This window comes from Dama dama, chromosome 10, assembly GCF_033118175.1.
Source record: "Dama dama isolate Ldn47 chromosome 10, ASM3311817v1, whole genome shotgun sequence".
Lineage (NCBI taxonomy): Eukaryota > Metazoa > Chordata > Mammalia > Artiodactyla > Cervidae > Dama > Dama dama.
In genome coordinates this window covers 4,691,809-4,710,380 of record NC_083690.1, presented here as the reverse complement: position 1 = coordinate 4,710,380, position 18,572 = coordinate 4,691,809, and the positions used below count along the sequence as shown (strand labels likewise).

Below are 18,572 nucleotides of genomic sequence, written 5' to 3'. Positions count from 1 at the left end.
CCAGCCTGCCTCTTGAAAGGCTGTGTGAACTTGAGCCAGTTTCTCATTCTTGTGCGTGGTTCCTTACTGTAAAGAAGGGGTGTCAATAGGTCCTACCTAGTAGAGTTGTTGTAAGTATTAAACTAGTTAGACTTGTAAAGCTCTTGGGATGGCTGCCTGCACAGTAGGCATTCAATAAATCTATTACGTGTGATAATAACGTGATAAATGCCGCTGTGAAAACAGTGTGTGATGATAGAAAATAAATGGGAGTGGAGAGGGTTCAATTAGATAAAGACTAAGAATAGAAGCTTCTCTAAAGAGATGGAAGATGAAAATGAGCGAGCCATGCAAAGTTGATTCTAGGTGTGTGTGTCTGCCCCACTCTGGAAAACTAGATGATTAATGGATTACCTGGACCATGGAAACTGCCTTATGGTATCTGAAATGAACTCTCTACCATTGGGTTATTCAGTTTTGATTTTCAAAACTCCACTAAACTGTGCCAATATAAATAATCACAGCCCAGCCTTTGTACATGGGCAGCATTCTGGTCACGTGGGTTAGAATGGCTGGGGTGAGAGAATAGAGAAAAGTGACCTTTTTCTGATTTGGAAAAATTGGTTCTGTCAATGAAGGATGAACCTGCTGTATTCCTGTCTTTGGTTTCTTCAAGTGCACATTCCCTCTTTCTCTCTCTCATTATATTGCTTGCTGATAGAGCCTCTGAGAGCTGAAGGCCTTGGACCAGAGATAGTTTTTCTGGATTCAGGGACCATCTTGATTCTGTGGTGACTGCTCTTCATGGAATTCATTCCCCAGACTCTGGTAAAAACTATATTCTTCCAAGATGCACATGTTTTGCTGCCCATGGAAGAACACACTTTGATAGGTCTTTAGGTCCCTCTCTCCTGTCGTGTTGCGGCAGCCTGTAGGATGATTAGTTTGTGTTAACCAGGCTATAGCTGAGTATTTGGCAGATGTATTGTTACCCTGAAGACTTTACCCATACTCCACATGCTCTTGTACCTTCCTGGGAGAAATGACATAAAATGACAATGTCTATCTAATTACACTTAAATGCTTTTGGTTTTTCGCAGGTGAAAAGTTAAATGGATCAAATGTGCTTTATCACCATGGAGATCCTGGAGAATCACCTAAGCACCAGGGCCACATGTATTCTCTCTCGGAGGCATCTACTGGACAACAGACCCTCTCAGATGTGAACTTTAATAAAGGTAAGCTTTCAGTGTGCTGAACAAAGGTTCAGTTTGAAGAAAGACATTTTTAAAACTTTATTTATCTTTCTTGGTTGTGCAGGGTCCTCACTGCTCGCAGACTTTCTCTAGTTGCAGTGAGCCGGGGCTGCTCTTCATTGTGGTGCATGGGCATCTCATTGTGGTGGCTTCTGTTATTCCAGAACACAGGCTCTAGGCTCACAGGCTTCAGTAGTCGCCGCATGCGGGCTCAGTAGTTGTGGCCCATGGGCTAAGTTGCTCTGTAGCACGTGGGATCTTCCCAGACTGGGCATCAAACCCATATCCCCTGCATTGGCAGGTGGATTCTTATCTACTGGACCACCGGGAAGTCCAAGAAAGACATTTTAAATCATTATGGAGGGAGGGAACAGCACATCCTGCTAAACTGTACACATTCTCCAGGTACTACAGTGAGAAGCAGCGAGGAACCATAATGAAGCTTCCAGTGTGAATGAGGCCTGGCCAGGCTCACACTCGGGTTCACTTTCTCACCTGTGCACACGCCCCCATATCGACCCTCACTTCTCCCAGGACCAGCCTGAAAGCCTTCAAACCTGTCAGATGATGGATGAGTCAGATGATGACTTTCAGGAACTCTGTGCCAGCTTTTTCCAAAGGGTGAAAAAGAATGGCCCCAAGGAAGTGTCAAAGGAAAAGAAGACACAAAAGGCCTCCAACGGCACTCAGATAAGAAGCAAACCAAAAAGGACCAAACCAACTGCTTCTAAGAGCAAAACCCTGCAAGGCCCCACTGAGAGGAAAACTCGCCCTGGCCGCCAGGTCCCACGGACTCAAAAGCATGGGGCACCCAAGAGGCCAGAGACTGAACCAGCTCCCCCTGAAAACACCGAGGGAGGTGTACACACTTCTGCTGTACTCCAGGATAGCGTGCGGAGCACCCAGACAGGTAACCAGTCAGAACCTCTGCCAGAGAGGACACCAGAGGTGATTTGTACCATTTTAAACCAAGGATCAGAAAACTTTCTGAAAGCTAGTAAGTTTCTTTGGCTTTGCCGGCCATACAGTCTCTTTCACAAACTACTTCTTAGATGATGTGTAATTGAATGGGCTGTGTTCCAGCAAAACTTCATTTACAAAAATAGGCAGCCTGCCCAAGACCATAGTTTGCTGACTCTTGTTTTAAACAATAGTCATTAAGAAAATATTCATAACCCTTGATGAATTCTCTACATGGTATATTTGGGGCCGTCTGCTCTTTCATTTTCCTATTAACGTTTACATCATGCAGTTAACATGAGTTTGTGTTTTTTTTTTTAATGAACATGAAAATAATGCTACTTCTCTCATTTTCTTGAGTTCATTCCAAAGTGGGTAAGTTGCAGTGGGTGAGCCAATTTGGTTAGGCTGCTGAGAAGGTAGAAGGCATGTGCCATGTGGGTTTGAGTCCCAGGAGAATCTTCTTGTCCTTCCTATCTCCTCCAAACACCTTTTATTGTTCTCTGTTTATTTGTTTAAAGCAACTTGCTCACCCTGCCGCCCTAGTGTATTAAACCACATGCTCAACATACATTCTTCATGCAGAACTGAAAACCAGCCTTGCATATATAATATAGCACAAGATCTTTGGACTCAGTTCTGTTTCTAAATTTTTCTCACCTTCACTTCCTGATCTCAAATAATGTTTTTTACCTATGTGGTCAGCATGACCTCCCCCGTGCAGTGGTGGTAAAGCCTTAGTTCAGAGACTGTTGTAAGGCTTCATTAATATTGCCAAAACATTATTGGTCTTTCACGCTCCCTTTGAGAGTGTAGTGAAAGCTATGCTTGATTTCCCCCAGACCACTGCACTGCTCCCCCTAAAAACACACCTGCGAGGATGACATGCAGCATCAGGGGCTGCATGGATCCCCCCAGAGGTCATCTTCAGACACCAAGTTAAAAGAGAACTTCTGACCTAGAAAGATACAAGTGTTTGTCATTAATAACTCTTTAATAACAACTTTATAGAGATACAGTTCACATTCTATAAAATTGACCCCTTGTAAGTGGACGGTTCAGTGACTTTATTCACAGAGTTGTGCAACCATCCCCACCACTTAATTTTAGAACATGTTTATCACCTCAGAAATGTGCCCCCTCCCGTCACAGATACATATGGCAGGGATATTTTTATCACCACAAACAGTGAGGCTACCAAAAAGCAATCAGTATTTCAGAGTTACACCTAATGTAGTCAGTAAAGGACCCCTTTGAAATCTGAGGTCTTTGAAACTAGAAGAACCTTCAGTTTCTCCTGCTAGAACTGACGCATGTGAATGTTCTCCTCCTTGCCAGAGGCCACCACGGACAGCCTCTCACAGCCCCCTCCTTCCTGTCTGATTGCGACGGTGCCAAGTCCCTCCAAACCCAGGGCAGCAGAGCTGGTGCTCCAGCGAATGCAGCAGTTCAAGAGAGCAGACCCCGAGCGTTTAAAACGAGCTTCTGAAGGCTGCTCGCTCGAGGCTGCACCTGAAGAGAATGTCCCAAAGGGCCCTCAGGATGTGATGGCGGTTAACGGTATGAAGGAAGCGCTGTCTTCCCAACAGGGATGACGTTGGGGGAAAGGGGTCAGGAAGGAGCCTGCTTTCTCAGCCTGGGGTGGGCCTTCTGCCACTCTGGCCAGAGAACAGAGGGTCACCTGGGTCATTTCTCACTTAGCTTCTTTGAGAAGGTACCACTTCCTCTTTTTTTTACTTTGACTTCTTATTACAAAAATTTTCCCATTGAAAAGAGTCAGAAAAATATTTTATAATGCAGTCGCTATGCTCTCAACCTAGATTTAACAAACAGTGGACATTCTGCCACACTTTTCTCTATAAATGGACACTTCTGTACCATCGGAAAGCAAGTCATAGACATCGTGATGCTTCACCCCTAGACTCTCCTACATAACCACAATACCATAAACACATGTGATTTCAGAACACTGCTTGCTGTCCAGCTTACATTCAGATTTCCCCGGTTACCCCAAGGACCGCTTCTGTAGCGAACTCTTCCTGAACAAGGATTCGTCACCTGCTGCTTATAGCCGTGGCTCAGTAGTCCCTCTGGTCTAGACTCTGTAACAGTCTTTTATCTTGTCCTTGTTTTTTGTGGTACTGACTTCTTGAAAAATCCAGGACAATTGTCTTTTAAAACTCCCCACTTTCTGGATTTGCTTGTTTTTGCCTGTTGTCATTTAACCCTTTCCTGCAGGGAAGTGCCATATGCTGCACATTGTACCACCCCAGGAGGCTTGGACTGTCAGGTGGTGCTTTATCCCCTAAACAACAGGAATCCTCATCCCTGGTGAAAATACACAAAAGGAAAAGGAATAGGAAGAAACTATTGACAGACCTACAGCCAGTAAATCCATAGTTTCCCAGTATTTACTTGCAGGTTTCACCTCAAGACTACTGAGCTTTCTCAGGCTACCCCGAAGGCCCACGCAGCTGACACAGCGATGTGGCATCAGTCCTTGGTCCACGGGGCACCAAGCAGTGCAGAGGGGTCACTCAGCCAGTGCATGAGCCCAACCCCTGCCCTGCATGTGACTCAGTTGTTTCCATCAGTCTTCACATCATACCCAGTAATAAACAGGAGAGATAAACCATTTCTTTGTTTAAAATAAGTACTGGACCAAAATGAAGTATGGTGCTTTTCTGGCTTTGTTCTTAGGGCATATCCTGCGTGAGTGCCAAGGGTCTGCTCCGGCAACATCAGGTATGACAGGGCCGCAACAGTGGGCACGGCCGCCTTGGGCACCATCCCGAGATTAGAATCAGTCCATCCTCTGGTCTGATGCCAAGAAAAACCAAGAGCAGCATTCCACTCTGACCTGGAAGGGCAAGAAAAAGTCAGAGCAGTAGGAGAGGTTGAGCTTTAAAGAGGAAACCTAGGATTCACTGGAGTCGGAGCCGTACAATCCTGGGATGCCCAGGGTTGCCACTTTAGCAGAAACGGGAAACAAAAGGCACATTCTTCAGGGCTCTGATGCTCAGAGTGGTCCTGGACCAGCCGCATCGGCCTCACCTGGAAGTTGGCCAAAATGCAGAGTCTCAGGCTCCACCTAGTCCCCCAGAGTGCCAGCCTCCCAACCTGCACTTTAACGAGCTTCCTGGGGGTGTTTGTGCCTGTTAAAAGTTTGGGGAGTACCCTGCTTGGTGTCCAGTCTCCCCGGACGGGGCCCCACACGAGGCGGAGCAGTGCTGGGTCTGGGCTTCTCACGCCCTGCCCAGCGTCCGTGCTCCACGAGGTCCAGGGACAAGCTGGTCCTCATGGGTGTTTGTGTCTTCACAGGGTGTGGGCCCAAGCTCCCCACCACAGAAAGCGACACCGCAGTGGCCTTGGCCCTCCAGCAGGAGCTTGGGCAGGAACAGGTGTCCGCACCCGACGACAGCCTGGAGGAGAAGGGGTTGTTCTTTTGCCAGATCTGTCAGAAGAACCTCTCAGCCATGAACGTGACACGGAGGCAGCAGCACATGAACCGGTAGGAGCAGCTCGGCCGTCACCTGTCTTTGCTCACTTTGCCCATAGGTGTGACCAGCTCCAAGGCTCCTGTGGAATCTCCAGGGGGGAGTCTTGAGATTAGTACTTCAGTATCAGGGTTGGTCCAGCCTTGCTTTTTTTTAAAAAACAGCTTAAGATATAATTTGTATACCATACAATTCAGCATTTAAAGTGAACAGTGCAATTATGTTTACTTAGTGCATACAGAGTTGTGCAGCCGTCACCACGGTCAGCCCCAGACCCATGAGGCAGGCACCCCCATTTCCCTCTTTTCCTCAGCCCCTGGCAACCACTCACCTGCCTTCTGTCTCTGGGGACTTACAGTTCCAGACATAAGTGGACTCACAATATGGGGCCTTTTGTGTCTGGCGTCTTTCATTCATCAGAGTGTGTGCAGGGGTCATCCGTGGTGTGCTGTCTCAGTGCTTCCCTCCTTTTTATGGTTTGATGATATTCTACTGTATGGATGGACCACATCTTGTTCATCCACTCATCCACTGATGGACATCTGTCTCCACCTTTTGGGTTTTGTGAATAGAGCTACTGTGAACACACTTTTCATGTATTTGCTTGAGTATCTGTTTTCGGTTCTTTGGGGTTTGTACTTAGGATTAGAATTGCTGGGTCATATGTTGAATCTGGTGACTCTGTGTTTAATATATCCTTGCTTTCCTCAGACACCTTTGCTCACAGAAACCTAAATGCAGTGTCTGGAGGCTGGCTGCCGGCTGTTGGGAGGGACCAGCTTGTGGGGGGAGCAAGCCTTGGCCCATAGCACGACCACACTGACCTGAGCCCCATCTACAATCACATGACCAGGCAAGGGTGGTCCCACCTTTGCTGTCTTCCTCCAGGTGCCTGGATGAGGCTGAAAAGGCACTGAGATTTCCCATGCCTCCGATCCCTGAATGCCCCATCTGCGGCAAGCCATTTCTCACCCTGAAGAGCAGAATCAGTCACCTGAAACAGTGTGCGGTGAAGATGGAGGTCGGTCCGCAGCTCCTGCTCCAGGCTGTGCGGCTGCAGACGGCTCAGCCTGTGGGCACCTCGGGCACTCCGGCACCCAGGTAAGTCAAAGGAAAAGGAAGAAAAATCGAAGTATGTTGATTTTTTTTAAAAAAAGAAAAAGGCCTTTTGTAGTGGTGGAGGACAACAGAGCGCTGATTCTGGAGATGAAATGCTTCAGAAGGAAATTGGGTACAGAATCCATAGGGACTGGGAGGGGACAGCGCTCCATCCTCAGAGGCTCGTAAACAGACCAGCTGGCAGGGACTGGTTTCCACGAGTCCTTCCCGAGATCTTCCCGTCCCTGACAGTTTGAGCACAGAAGCTGCTGATCCTTCTGCATGTTGGATCCACGTTTATCCCTTTCCTCTCATTGCCCCCACTGAGGAGAAGGGGTCCAGCCCTCCCGGGTCGAGTGGGGACCCTCAGAGCAGGAACTGCTCACCCCTCTAGCCTCACTCACCTTTCGGTCTGGCTGCCATTTAAGCCTCAGCGATGGAGCTGGCTGTCTGAAGCGGAAGGGAGCCACCACCAAGAAGGAGCCACGGAAGAGGCGGAAGGTCACTGGGCCCGAGGCACCATCCGAGGACCTGCTGGTGGCCATGGCTCTGTCCCGCTCGGAGACAGAGCGGGAGGCGGTGCCGGCAGCGCTCAGCCTGGGGAACGCTTTTGCAGAGAGGACGAGACTAGGAGCAGGTGCGGCGGCTGAGGGGGTTGCTGAGAAGCCTGGCCGCGTGGCAGCTGCCAAAGCTTCCCCTGGGGTCCCCGGTGGGAGGATGACTCCGTGCTGCTTCTGTTTTTTCTCCAGAGAAGAAAACCCGCAAGAAGAAAGCCCCCGCATCCCCCCCACAGCTGTTAGTCCAGGACCCGGAGACCACGGGCCGGCAGATAGAGGACCGCGTGGCCCAGCTCCTGTCGGAGGAGGTGGAGCTGTCCAGCACGCCGCCGCTCCCTGCCAGCAGGATCCAAGAGGAAGAGCTGGCCAGGGGCAGCTGGGCCCTGCGACCGCCCGGAGGGGCGCAGAACTTGCTGTGGGAGGCCAGTGCGCTGACCGGGGCTGGGGCCCTGGAGTCCTTTTACACAGCCAGCCTGGTGCCTCCCCTGGTGCCCCAGCGGCCCGCCAAGGTGCGTTCCCTTCCGGTGGGGCAAGTGGGCTTGGGGAGAGGGTGGCGGCTCCGGCTGCAGCACCAAGCGCGGAGGGGAGGAAGCCGAGGGCCGTGGTGTGGAATCTAGGGTGTTGTCTTTGCAACAACCAGACGGTTCGCACAGTAGGAACTGGGAGGCCCACAGGTTTCCAAATGTGTTAAGATTCTGGAGAGTTCAGAATTATACCAGGTCCTACCCTGGACTGGTATAATCTGCCTGTGATGGGACCCAGGAACCGGACAGGCCTGTGTACAGGTGTCTGGAATCGGCACTCACCTGCTCGAAACAATTTAGATGATGCTGGGAGGGCGGGGGCCCCTTTTGTAGACGCAAAGGCCCCAGGCGTGGCCCATGCCAAGGCAGAGGTGCCTGCTGACAGGGGTAATGGCGACAGGCTTCCCAAGTGGCTCTGGCTAGGGCTTGCTCCCCAGGTCCCTCGAGGTGGTGGCGACTGTGGAGGCCACGCACTCACTCTGGCTCACCCGCTTCTTTCAGGGTCTCACTCAGGAGCCCATGCGGCTGCCACGACCACCCAAGCCGCCAGGACTGAGTGTGGGAACACCCCCTTCTGCCCACGGCGCCCACTCTGTGGGCCACAGCCTCCGGAGCCCAGTGCCCTCCACCAGCCAGAGGGAGCGCCAGGCCCTGCAGGATCTGCTGGAGCTGGCGGGAGAGGGGTTGCCCGCCAGCCCGTGCAGCAGGGACCTGGCTGGCTCGGAAGGGGCTGCAGGTGAGGCCCCGACCCTTAGGGCCTCCCCGCCCTGGTACCAGGGCTGTGATGGCCACTCGGGTCCGCAGTCCCGGTTCACCCTGTCTGGCGGGAGGAGGTAGTCTCTCTGGGTGCTTTCCTTCCTCCCCAAAGGTGAATGTGACTTAGGCGAGTCCGTCAGTTTTCCTTCAGCTTTGACCGAGGACAGAGCCTTTTGCCAGAGCAAGTGGTTTGAGGGTTGATTTTGGCTTTCTCTCCCGAGTACAACTCTGCTGGGTGGGGGTGGTGATGCAGGTGGCCTCTGGGCATATCGCCTTCCATGACGACGTCCTTGGGTCAGCCCGGGTGATGTTGTTTCCCAGGTGGTTGATGTTTTTAACCTGCAAATCCTTTCAGGGATGGACTTGTCGCTCGGCGGCCTTCCACTGACTGGGTTTGTCCTGCCAGCCAAGGAGAAGTACCTGGAGGAGGGCGGCCGGGCTTCGGTGAGCATGTCTGATCCTGCTCGCGGCTCCATGGTCATGGCTGTGATGCTTGTCCAGTGCAGCCGGCTCACAGTCAGCCTCCAGGCCCCTGCAGAGTCCACAGACACCCCTTGACAGCCTTTGAGCTGAGCCAGGCGAGCACCCACGGGACCTCCTGTCCTGTCCGGGCTCTGCCATGAGGCTTCTGTCCCTTTCCTTGAACCCCAGGGGCGCCTCAGTAGCCCGGCCCCGGGAGCCTACTCTGTCCTGGGGCCCGGGGAACACCCTTGCCCTGTGAGGGTGCTTCATCCAGCCAATGGGACTGACTGACTGACTCGCGAGAGTCCTGGAGGCCTCCGGCTAACAGTTCATGTTCTGTATTAGTGACTTTCTGGGTTAGAAACTGGGTTTCCCTTAGAGAAGTTATCGTACCGTGAGCACATCGCTATCAGCCAAGCGCTCGTCACCAAGTTCTCCCTGGGAATGTGGCATGTGTCAGAGAAGGGATATGGACTCCTTCCAGCCGACCCCACAGCTGCTTGGGCTAAGGTCCCACCTGTCACATCCGGCTGGGCTGGTGGCTTCCTCACGGAAACCTAGCAGCTGCTGACGCCACCACCGCGTCCCGTGAGGCCATCACCCATGCCTCTCCATGCGCCGGGCCTCCGTCTCCACGGGCCAGGCCTCCTGTCTAGGCCGGGGATTGGGTGTGACAGAGAACTTGAGAAAGGACTGGGTCTTGCTGTTCCCTGTCTCTGAGGGCCTGAAGGTAACTTCAGGGTGGAGCCCAACGTCAGACCTTGTGGGGAGCAGCAGGAGGCCCTGACTGGCCGCCTACGCCCTGTCTGTTGGGCACCTGCATGGTTGGGGGGCCACGGTGGGAGTGGCCACTCTCTCCCCTCTCGTTTCAGCTTGCCCTTGGTTTGCTGGTGGCCGACTTCAGTGCCATGGTCAACAACCCACACCTGAGCGACATTCAGTTTCAGACAGACAGCGGGGAGGTGCTCTATGCCCACAAGTTTGTGCTCTATGCCCGATGCCCACTTCTCATGCAGCATGTAAGTGCGTGGCCGGGTGGCCTCCTTCCCCTCCTCCCCCTTTGCTCTTTTCCCTCCTCCCTCCCCTCCCTCTTACCCCTTTCCCCCCTTCCACCCTCTCCTCTGTGCCCAGCCTCTCCCTCTGTCTTCCTGCCCCTTTTCCTCCCCACACCCCTACTCTCCGCCCTCTGCCCCTGACCTGTTCTTCCTCTGATGCATCAAGGTTGTGCTTCCCTGCAGAAGACAGGTTTGAGGTCAAGAAGTGCTATGAGGAGATGAGCTCAGGATTGGGAAACATCAGATTTCTTGTTCCATTGAATAAAAATCCTTTTTTCCCCAGAACTGTTTCCTTTTCCTCTATTTACATTATCAGTGAAGTCTTATAATCACCTTCTGTTTTTTTCTGCCATGCTGTGTGGCTTGAGGAATCTTAAATTCCCCAACCAGGGATTGAACCCTCGCCCTTGGCAATGAGAGTGTGAAGTCCTAGCCACTGGATCACCAGGAAGGTCCCTAACTGACCTCTTTAAGGCTGAGCTGCTATGACATTTCTATGTTGTCATGTCGACTTGAACGTGGCATCGCAAGAATCCTGGAAACTGCTGCCAGTCTTGTCAGAAGGTTCTAGTGCCTTTGATAGGCTTGTCGAGAGAGAATTGACTGGCTTCTTGAGCCTCTATCACTGACTTGAGTTTGGAAACAGACAAGTTTTGTGCCCTAACCTGCAGAATTCCTGGTCAGCTAAACGGAGCAACTCTGGCTAACGCCTATCCCGGGACGAGAACCGAGGCTCCCAGAACCTCCTGAGACCTGTTTTGTCCCGGGTCACGGCTGTCCCATAGTAACTCTTCCATGTGCGTCTGTCCTCAGGTAAACAGTGAAGGCTTCCTGGCTGAAGAGGACGGTGACTTGAGGCACCAGCGCGTGCTGCTGAGTGACGTCAGCGCCGAGGCCGCCCAGGCGTTCCTGCATTACCTCTATGCTGCCGACAGCGTCCTGACTCCCCAGCTGGCCCCCGACCTGCGCTCTCTGGCCCAGAGGTCTGGGCTGTTCTTTCCACTTACTTCTCGGTTTTTGACAGTAACCGGCAGGGATTATCTGGTTGATGGCCCATGAGAGGTCAGGGCTGAGTCCTTCCTGTACCTTTTAATCCCAAGTTTATGGCCAGTGGTGACCTTAAACAGGGTATACTGACTGGGATTCTGGCCACAGGGAACATTTGGAGGGGAGCCCCATGGCTTTCGCTCGCTGGGAGTGACGAGGGGGTGGTCTCAGCCCCCACCCCCAGCACCGCCACTCCTCAGCAGTTCCGCCGCCAGAGCTGCCCAACGGCCGCCCCTCCAAGTCCCAGAAGGTGGACGTGAGCAGGATGCTTGCTCTGACGCCCCTGACGCTGCAGCTGCCCGGTCTCTCCACCCCGACATCCTGCTTCCTGATGAGGCCTCTGGGGTGGAACCCGGGGAGGGGCAGGCTCGGCCTCTGGGGTCTCCAAGGCACCGATGAGATGGCAGAGCGCCAGGCAGGCCGGCGCACGCATCTGGGCTGACCCGAACCAGCCTGGGCGTCCCCGTGTGTGTCAGTCCCAGTGCTTTGGGTCCGGTCACAGAACCACCCAGCCCCGCGGTCCTCCTCAGCCCACACTCAGGCTGCACAGCGGCCCTCCCCAAAGGCTGTGTTTCTAGAGCTGAGTGGCCTGGGGCATTGCTGGGCATGAACCTGGGCACCGTCTCCGCAGGGGAGTGGGGAAGGGCTAGGGAGAGTCATGGCCGTCCAGCCCGTGAGGACTCCTGCCCTGAGCCTCCTGAGCCAGGGCGCTGCCTCTGCGCAGGGGTGGTGACGTGTGGCTTTCCTGTTGCAGGTTTGGGGTGAGTGAGCTTGTTCACCTGTGTGAACAAGTGCCCATTGTGATGGATGCAGAAGGTGGACAGCAAAAGGAGCAGGAAGATGAGGACGCTGACGGCAGAGTGGAGACTTTCCAAGAGCTCCTGCGTTCTATGTGGCTGGGTGAGGAGGAGGGAGCAGAGGCCCTGCTGAAACCTGAGGGCCGTGAAGAAGACAGAGAAAAGGTCAATGAAGAGGAGATGAAAGAAATTTATGAATTCGCAGCTACTCAGCGAAAGCGGCTCCAGGGGGAGAAAGCCCCAGAGCCAAAGGAAGAAGGCAACCTGCTCAGGGAGGATGGTCCAGTTTCTGGGGAAATCCTCACAAGCAAACAGGATAAAGAACAGCCAGAAAATGCAGGGCAGTTGGAATCATCTGGGCAAGGAAGAGATGAGACCCCGGCCAAATGGGGAAACACAAGACCATCCACACTCCTGCCTCCCAGCAACCAGGCTTTGAATGGGGAAGAGAAAGCAGAGGCCTCTAAGGGAGTACCGGCTCTTCCCCGCTCCTCCAGCCCCGCCCAAGGCCGGGCAGAGAGGCAGGAGAATGCCCCTCTGTGCTCAGTTGATGATGATAATGATCAACAGCCTTTTTCATCACCTCAAGCTGGATACCCTGAACTCTCCCGGGTGATGAGCAATCAGGAGGAAGGAAATAGGACCATCCAGGAAAGGGAGGTAGAGGGTTTCCATCCCTCTGCCCACCAGCAGGCACACCCCTCACGCTCATGCTTCTTCCCACCACAGCCCCATCAAGGCCGGAGTCCTCGCCAGCCACGTCCTCAACCCCATAGCCCCAGTGACCTCCCGCTGCAGGGCACAGCTTCCAGCGTGGCCTCCCAGAACTCATCACCGAAGCCAAAGAGGGCCAGGCGCCTTCCCTCATCACGTGAGGACCCAGGCCAGAAAGACAAGGAATGTAGTTCCCCATTAGAACGCAGAGGTAAAGGTGTCCTGATCTTCCCAGAAAAATCTCCACCCATGGATCTAACCTGGTCAGGACCTGGCCGCCAGAGCTCCAGGCCTGAGACTTCTCCCTGCAGCGTGAACAGAGAAGATGAGGTGATCCTGTTACTGGATTCAGATGAAGAGCTGGAGCTGGAGCAAACCAAAGCAAAATCATTTCTGAACAGTCCCACAGAAGACAAGAAAGTTCTGGAAGTCAGCGCCAAGTCCTCTGAATTGTTCTCCATCATCGACCTTGACGCAGAGCAGGAGCCTCCCCAAAGCCAGACAGGAAGCCAGGCCCCGCTGCCGCAGGAGGGGCGCCTGGGGGCCAGCGCCGAGGAGGACAGCACCACCACGGACACCTCGTGGCTGGTGCCCGCCACTCCGCTGGCTGGCAGGAGCTGCGACTGTTCCTCGCAGACCCAGATCACAGGCCTCAGGGCCAGGCCACCAGCAGACCCGCTGTCTCCACCCACGCCCAGAGCCCTGTTAGAGAACAGGGACGAACCCGAAGCCACGAGTAAGTTTTCGGTCATCGTACCCCAGACGTCGTCCCCACGCCTGGGCCCCACCACTCCTGGAAGCTCTGACGGGAGAAGGCAGGTCTGCAGGAGCGCATCCAGCCCCCGCCGCAGACGCCTTCCATGCGCTTCTCCTCTGGCTCCCCGACCCATCTTAGGAGGCCTCGCCGACCTCCCCGGGCAGCTCCCAAGGTGCCCGCCTCCTCCGCAGAGCCTGGTGGCTCGGGCTCCCGTGAGTGAAGTGGTGGAGGTGGAAGACAGTGAAGACGAGCAGGAGGCAGCCTCCCAGCAGGCGAGCAGCAGCCCCCTGCTGGACGGCGACCCCCCGATTCCAGCCGAGGACTGGTGCTGGCACGTGGAACCCCTCTCACCAATCCCCATTGACCACCTGAACCTCGAGCGGACGGGCCCCTTGAGCACCAGCAGCCCCAGCAGCAGGGCAGAGGGGGCCCCAGACAGCAGGGACTGCCGCTCCCCGGCACTGCTGGGCACCACCCCCGTCCGAGGGAGCCACACTGGCCAGAGGAAGTCTCGAGAGAAGTCCTCTGGGGCCAACTCCCCTGGCAGCCACCGGCAGAGCTTTCTGAACTCAGCTCTGTGGGATGACTGGAACGAAGAAGATCAGAGGTCCTCAGAGGCTCTTCCTCTGCCCCAGACGCCGCGCGCAGATGGAGCCCAGAGTTCACACGAGTTACAGACGCCAGGTGAGTAGTGGGAGGGTGTTTGTCTTTGTTTCACACTGAGGGGGCATGAGGAGCCACAATAACAGCGAGGGGTGGCCAGCCCTCCCCTTGCCTGCCTGACCTTCTCTGCGGTTAGGGAGGAAAGGCCTGCTGTCAAACGTACACTTCTTAAGCTAGTAAGTGGGGGCGTCCTAAAGCTGCCTGGATCCTACCACTCACCCAGGCACCTGTTAAGGACCCCTGTCTGCGGCCCCACTCCAGAATACCTCACCAGCGCTTCAGGGAGACTGTGACAAGCCCCTCAGGTTCATCTTAAGAGCAGACATGTGTGGCTCCTCAAATAGTCAAACAATTGCCATTATCACCAGGTCATTCCACTCCACATTCAAAGGACTTGAGATTAGGACTCAAACACATCCTGTACACTCTTGTTCACAGCAGCTCTATTCACAACAGCCAAAAAGTAGAAACAACCCAAATGTCCAACAGCTGATAAGTGAATAAAAGGTGGTCCATCCAGACAGTGTAATATTCCTCAGCCATACAAAGCTCTGACACAGGCTGCAGCATGGATGAACCTTGAAAACACGGTGCTCAGGGAGAGAAGCCAGACACAGAAGGCCAGCTTGTGTGATTCCACTGACATGAACGTCCTGATGTACAGGTCCACAGAGACAGAAAGTAGATGCGTGATCGCCAGGGGCGGAGGGGGCGGAGAACGGGGACAGACCGGCATGGAGCTTCCTCTGGGGAATGAAATGTTTTAGAACAAGAAAGAGGTGGGGGCTGCACAACGCTGTGAATGTCCTGAGTGCTACCGAGCGGTTCACATGAAAAGTTACATGACTTTCATCTCAAAACCAGGCCAGGTTCCACCCCAGAGCTGCTGCTTCAGGAGATCTGGGGTGTGACCAAGAATTTGCATTTCTAACAGGTGCCCAGGTGGTGTGTGAGAACCACTTTGGGAGACTTGAGACCAGGGGATCTTAGAACTGAGGGGAGATTCACGGGGGTGACAGACTCTCTGAAATTGTATAAAGAACGTTGTGCATTTTTCAGGAGACTGTTGTTTTTATTGGTGTCTCAAAAGGCTCCATCTCATAAAAAGGAGAAGAACCAAAGTCCATGTACCTAAGCTGTCTTTTAAATACTGATTAAAAAAAAAAAAGAACAGCATTACTAAGATGTTATTCACATACCATAAAATTCACCCTTTCAAGTGTATAATTCAGTACTTTTAATACAATATTCGGCAACTGTCTGATTCCAGGATGTTTGCATCATCACCCAAAAATAAATCCTGTCCCTATAAGCAGTCACCCTACTGCCCCTTCAGCCCGACCCCTGACCCCCACTTACCTGCCTTTGAGCCCCTAGCAGCGTCAGCACTGCGGAGCCCTGACCTTCACCATGTGCCATGTGATGCTTCCTGACAGGAAGATAGGATGCCGGAGTCAAGCGGGGAAGGGTGGACATCACCGCTCTCCCAGAGTGAGGGCAGCTCGGGCAAAGTATCTGGGTGACACTTCCAGAGTCAGAAGAGGCTCTCCTGCTGAAAAGTGTTTCTTTTGTTCTGTCCAGAAGGTGCTGATCGGAAGAACTTGCCCCCGAAAGTGCCCATAACCCCAATGCCAAGGTACTCCATCATGGAGACTCCGGTGCTGAAGAAAGAGCTGGACAGGTTGGTGTCCTGCGGGAAAGCTCGTTCTGAGCAGACCCTCCCTCCCGTGTGTGTCCAGGCTCAGCCAAGTGGGGAACAGGAGGGTCTGCTGTGGGGGTCCACTCTGGGCTCTGGTGGCAGGAGCCTCTGGTTGGTGGGGGCTGTGCATGACTCCTGGCTCTTCACCTACTGTTCCCCATGTGACTCAGGGCTGAGAAACATGCTCCTCCAGGTCACCCATTGGGGACAGGCCTCCACGTGCCACGTGGGTGGGAATGGGACTCTTGCCTTAATGGTCTGAGGATGGAGACCCGGTTTTTTCAAAGAACATCACAACTATCACATTCCAGTGAATTCCACTGTTCACCCTGGGCCCCAGGGAGGTCCTTGCTACCCTGCCACTCACAACTCAGAGTGTGGCCCTTCTGGAATATTCCTGAGTCTGCTCTGTGGGTATTCAGGATGGATACTGAGCTCTGAATGCTCATGAGTCAGGCATTTAAGATTCAATACACACAGCCACCAGTTTAATTTGTTGATAACTGTTTGCTCTTTGCTGAAGTGCACCTGTTTCCGCATTCAGGTTTGGGGTCCGCCCTCTGCCCAAACGCCAGATGGTCCTGAAACTGAAGGAGATATTCCAGTACACTCACCAGACGCTGGAGTCAGACTCCGAGGACGAGGGCCAGTCCTCACAGCTGCCCTTGGCGGCTCCCCGCAGCCAGACCTACACCACCCAGACCTCTAAGGCTTCAAGAGCAGCTGGCCACACCCAGCTGGAGGCCCCTCCTGGCTGCATTCCCCAGAGGTCCAAGGGACCTGCCAAGACCAAGGGCCCCCAACATCACAAGCAGCAGCCTGGTGGCAGCATCTCTGCCCTGAGCGTGTCACCAGCCAAGGAGGAGCCTTTGGACCCTGGCGGGGACGCCCAGTTCCCAGCCTCCCAGGAGTCCATGGCAACCTCTGTAGACAGCGGGGACAGCTCCTGCAGCTCACAGAGGTAACCACATGAAAGCACAGGGCCAGTGGCTTCCTAGGTCCTCTGACCAGTGAGCCTTGAGAGTTGGCATAAGCAAGGCTTGATGGCCGACACTCAGAAGTCCCAGTTGCCTTCTGGGTTTGGACAACAGGAGACTGAGGTGGGGTTAAAGGTCAACCCCCTGTGGGCCTCCCAGGCAGACCTCTGGGGCTCCCACATGCTCGCCCACAAGTGGGGCCAGCCTAGTGCAGCTGCCCTCGGCATTAGATCCTGGCTGAGAGTGTGGTCCTGCTCAGGCCAGCAGCTGGAGTGCCCAAGGACATAGCCGCCTGGGGCTTCCTGCCGCACCAGGGCCGTCCCTGCCGTGTGCTGGGCTCGCAGGGGACGCAGACACACACTCCTGCCCTCAGAGGCTCCTGGTCTTGGGGTGGAGGTGGAAAGAAGGGGTGTTGCAAGGTGTTACCATCTGGTGCTTTTCAGCTCTTCCTATGAGTTTGGAGCAGCCTTGGAGTCTGCGGGAGAAGAGGAGGCGGGCGAGGAGGCGGTCAGCACCTCCCAGGGGGCCATCCAGGCAGTGGCCACAGAGGAGGCCGTGCGGCGCTATATCCGCTCCCAGCCAGCCCTCTACCGCAAGGTCCTGCTGTACCAGCCCCTCGAGTTGGCGGAGCTGCAGGCTGAGCTGAAGCAGCAGGGTATCCGCGTGGCCTCGGGGAAGCTGCTGGACTTCCTGGACACCCAGTGCATCACCTTCACCACGGCCGCCACCCGCAAGAAGCTTGGGAGGAAGAGACGGCAGCCCACAGGCAAGAAGAGGGGCAGAGCCGGCAGGCCTGCCCCTCGCTCCCCAGTCTCGGCCGCCGGCAGCCTGTGAGGGCCTGCGGCCCTGTCCATCCACAGGCCGGGCCCCTGTGGTGCTCCCAGGCCTTCTGACCACACTCTCCCCCTGCAAGTGACTGCCCTGGAACAGCCTGCTTTCAGTACCCTGGAGTGTCCTCAGAGTGGTCTGCTGGATGTGGGGCCCAGCCGCCCCCCTCATTGCTGCCCAGTGTTTGTCTCCACGTGTGTCAGGAGGGGTGATGGGCCGCCGCCAGCTGCCAGGGTGGGGCCTGAGCCGGGCGTGTCTTCCAGTCTGTCCACCAGTCACAGATGTCTGTGTCCTGAGGCAGGCGGCGGGTCCAGCATGCCCCTGCCCTGTCTTCCTTCTCGGTGCTTGGGCCTCCACCAGCAGATTGACTGTCCACAGGCCCCAGGTGCTCTGCTGGCCCAGCTGTCCTGTCCAGACACCTGTCATTGTCACCAGCAGTCTCCAAACCAGACAGTCCTGAAGGCCAGCACCGCGCATCAGCCCCCAAATAGACAGCTGTCTGTTACCTGGTTCTGCCAGTGTATGTGGTAGCTGCGGAACACAGGTGAGGGCTGGAAAAGAAGAAAAGTTTGGTCTCTACGTCCTTGTGAATGTCTTGTCTGTTTCAAGTACGGTGCAGTTCATTTTATATGATGTGCAATAAAAACATAAAGGCTTTACAGAAAGCTTCTAGATGCCACACTCCAGTAACGGGCTGTGGGGAGGGGCCCCCAGCACCCCTACACATTGTCTGCATCTCCAAGGGACCCAGGCCTGCTGGTTATTACGAATGGAGGTTCATTCCCTCACTCACGCACACGCTGCCCACCCACACGCCCACAGTCAAGAGCCCTCAGCAGGCGCTGAGCTCCGCCTCCATGCTCCCCAGCACCTGCAGGCTCTGTCCCCCTGGGTCGGAATCTGCATTTTAACAGGGTGAGTTTGTGAAGCTTGCTCTGGCCCAAGT

At 54.5% G+C, this 18,572-nt stretch overlaps 1 protein-coding gene across 1 annotated transcript; it reads left to right on the top strand.

The window, feature by feature from the left end:
• The first annotated feature begins 1,153 nt into the window (after window positions 1-1,153).
• Window positions 1,154-18,285, top strand: SLX4 (SLX4 structure-specific endonuclease subunit). Its single transcript, XM_061153886.1, has 16 exons — window positions 1,154-1,217; window positions 1,654-2,232; window positions 3,534-3,755; window positions 4,896-4,940; window positions 5,517-5,706; window positions 6,581-6,793; window positions 7,219-7,427; window positions 7,540-7,856; window positions 8,373-8,607; window positions 8,983-9,071; window positions 9,962-10,108; window positions 10,958-11,127; window positions 11,946-14,143; window positions 15,704-15,803; window positions 16,366-16,782; window positions 17,242-18,285. Exons 1-16 carry the CDS (start codon window positions 1,154-1,156, stop codon window positions 17,630-17,632), a joined length of 5,586 nt encoding a protein of 1,861 aa, XP_061009869.1. The 3' UTR covers window positions 17,633-18,285.
• Window positions 18,286-18,572: the final 287 nt, after the last annotated feature.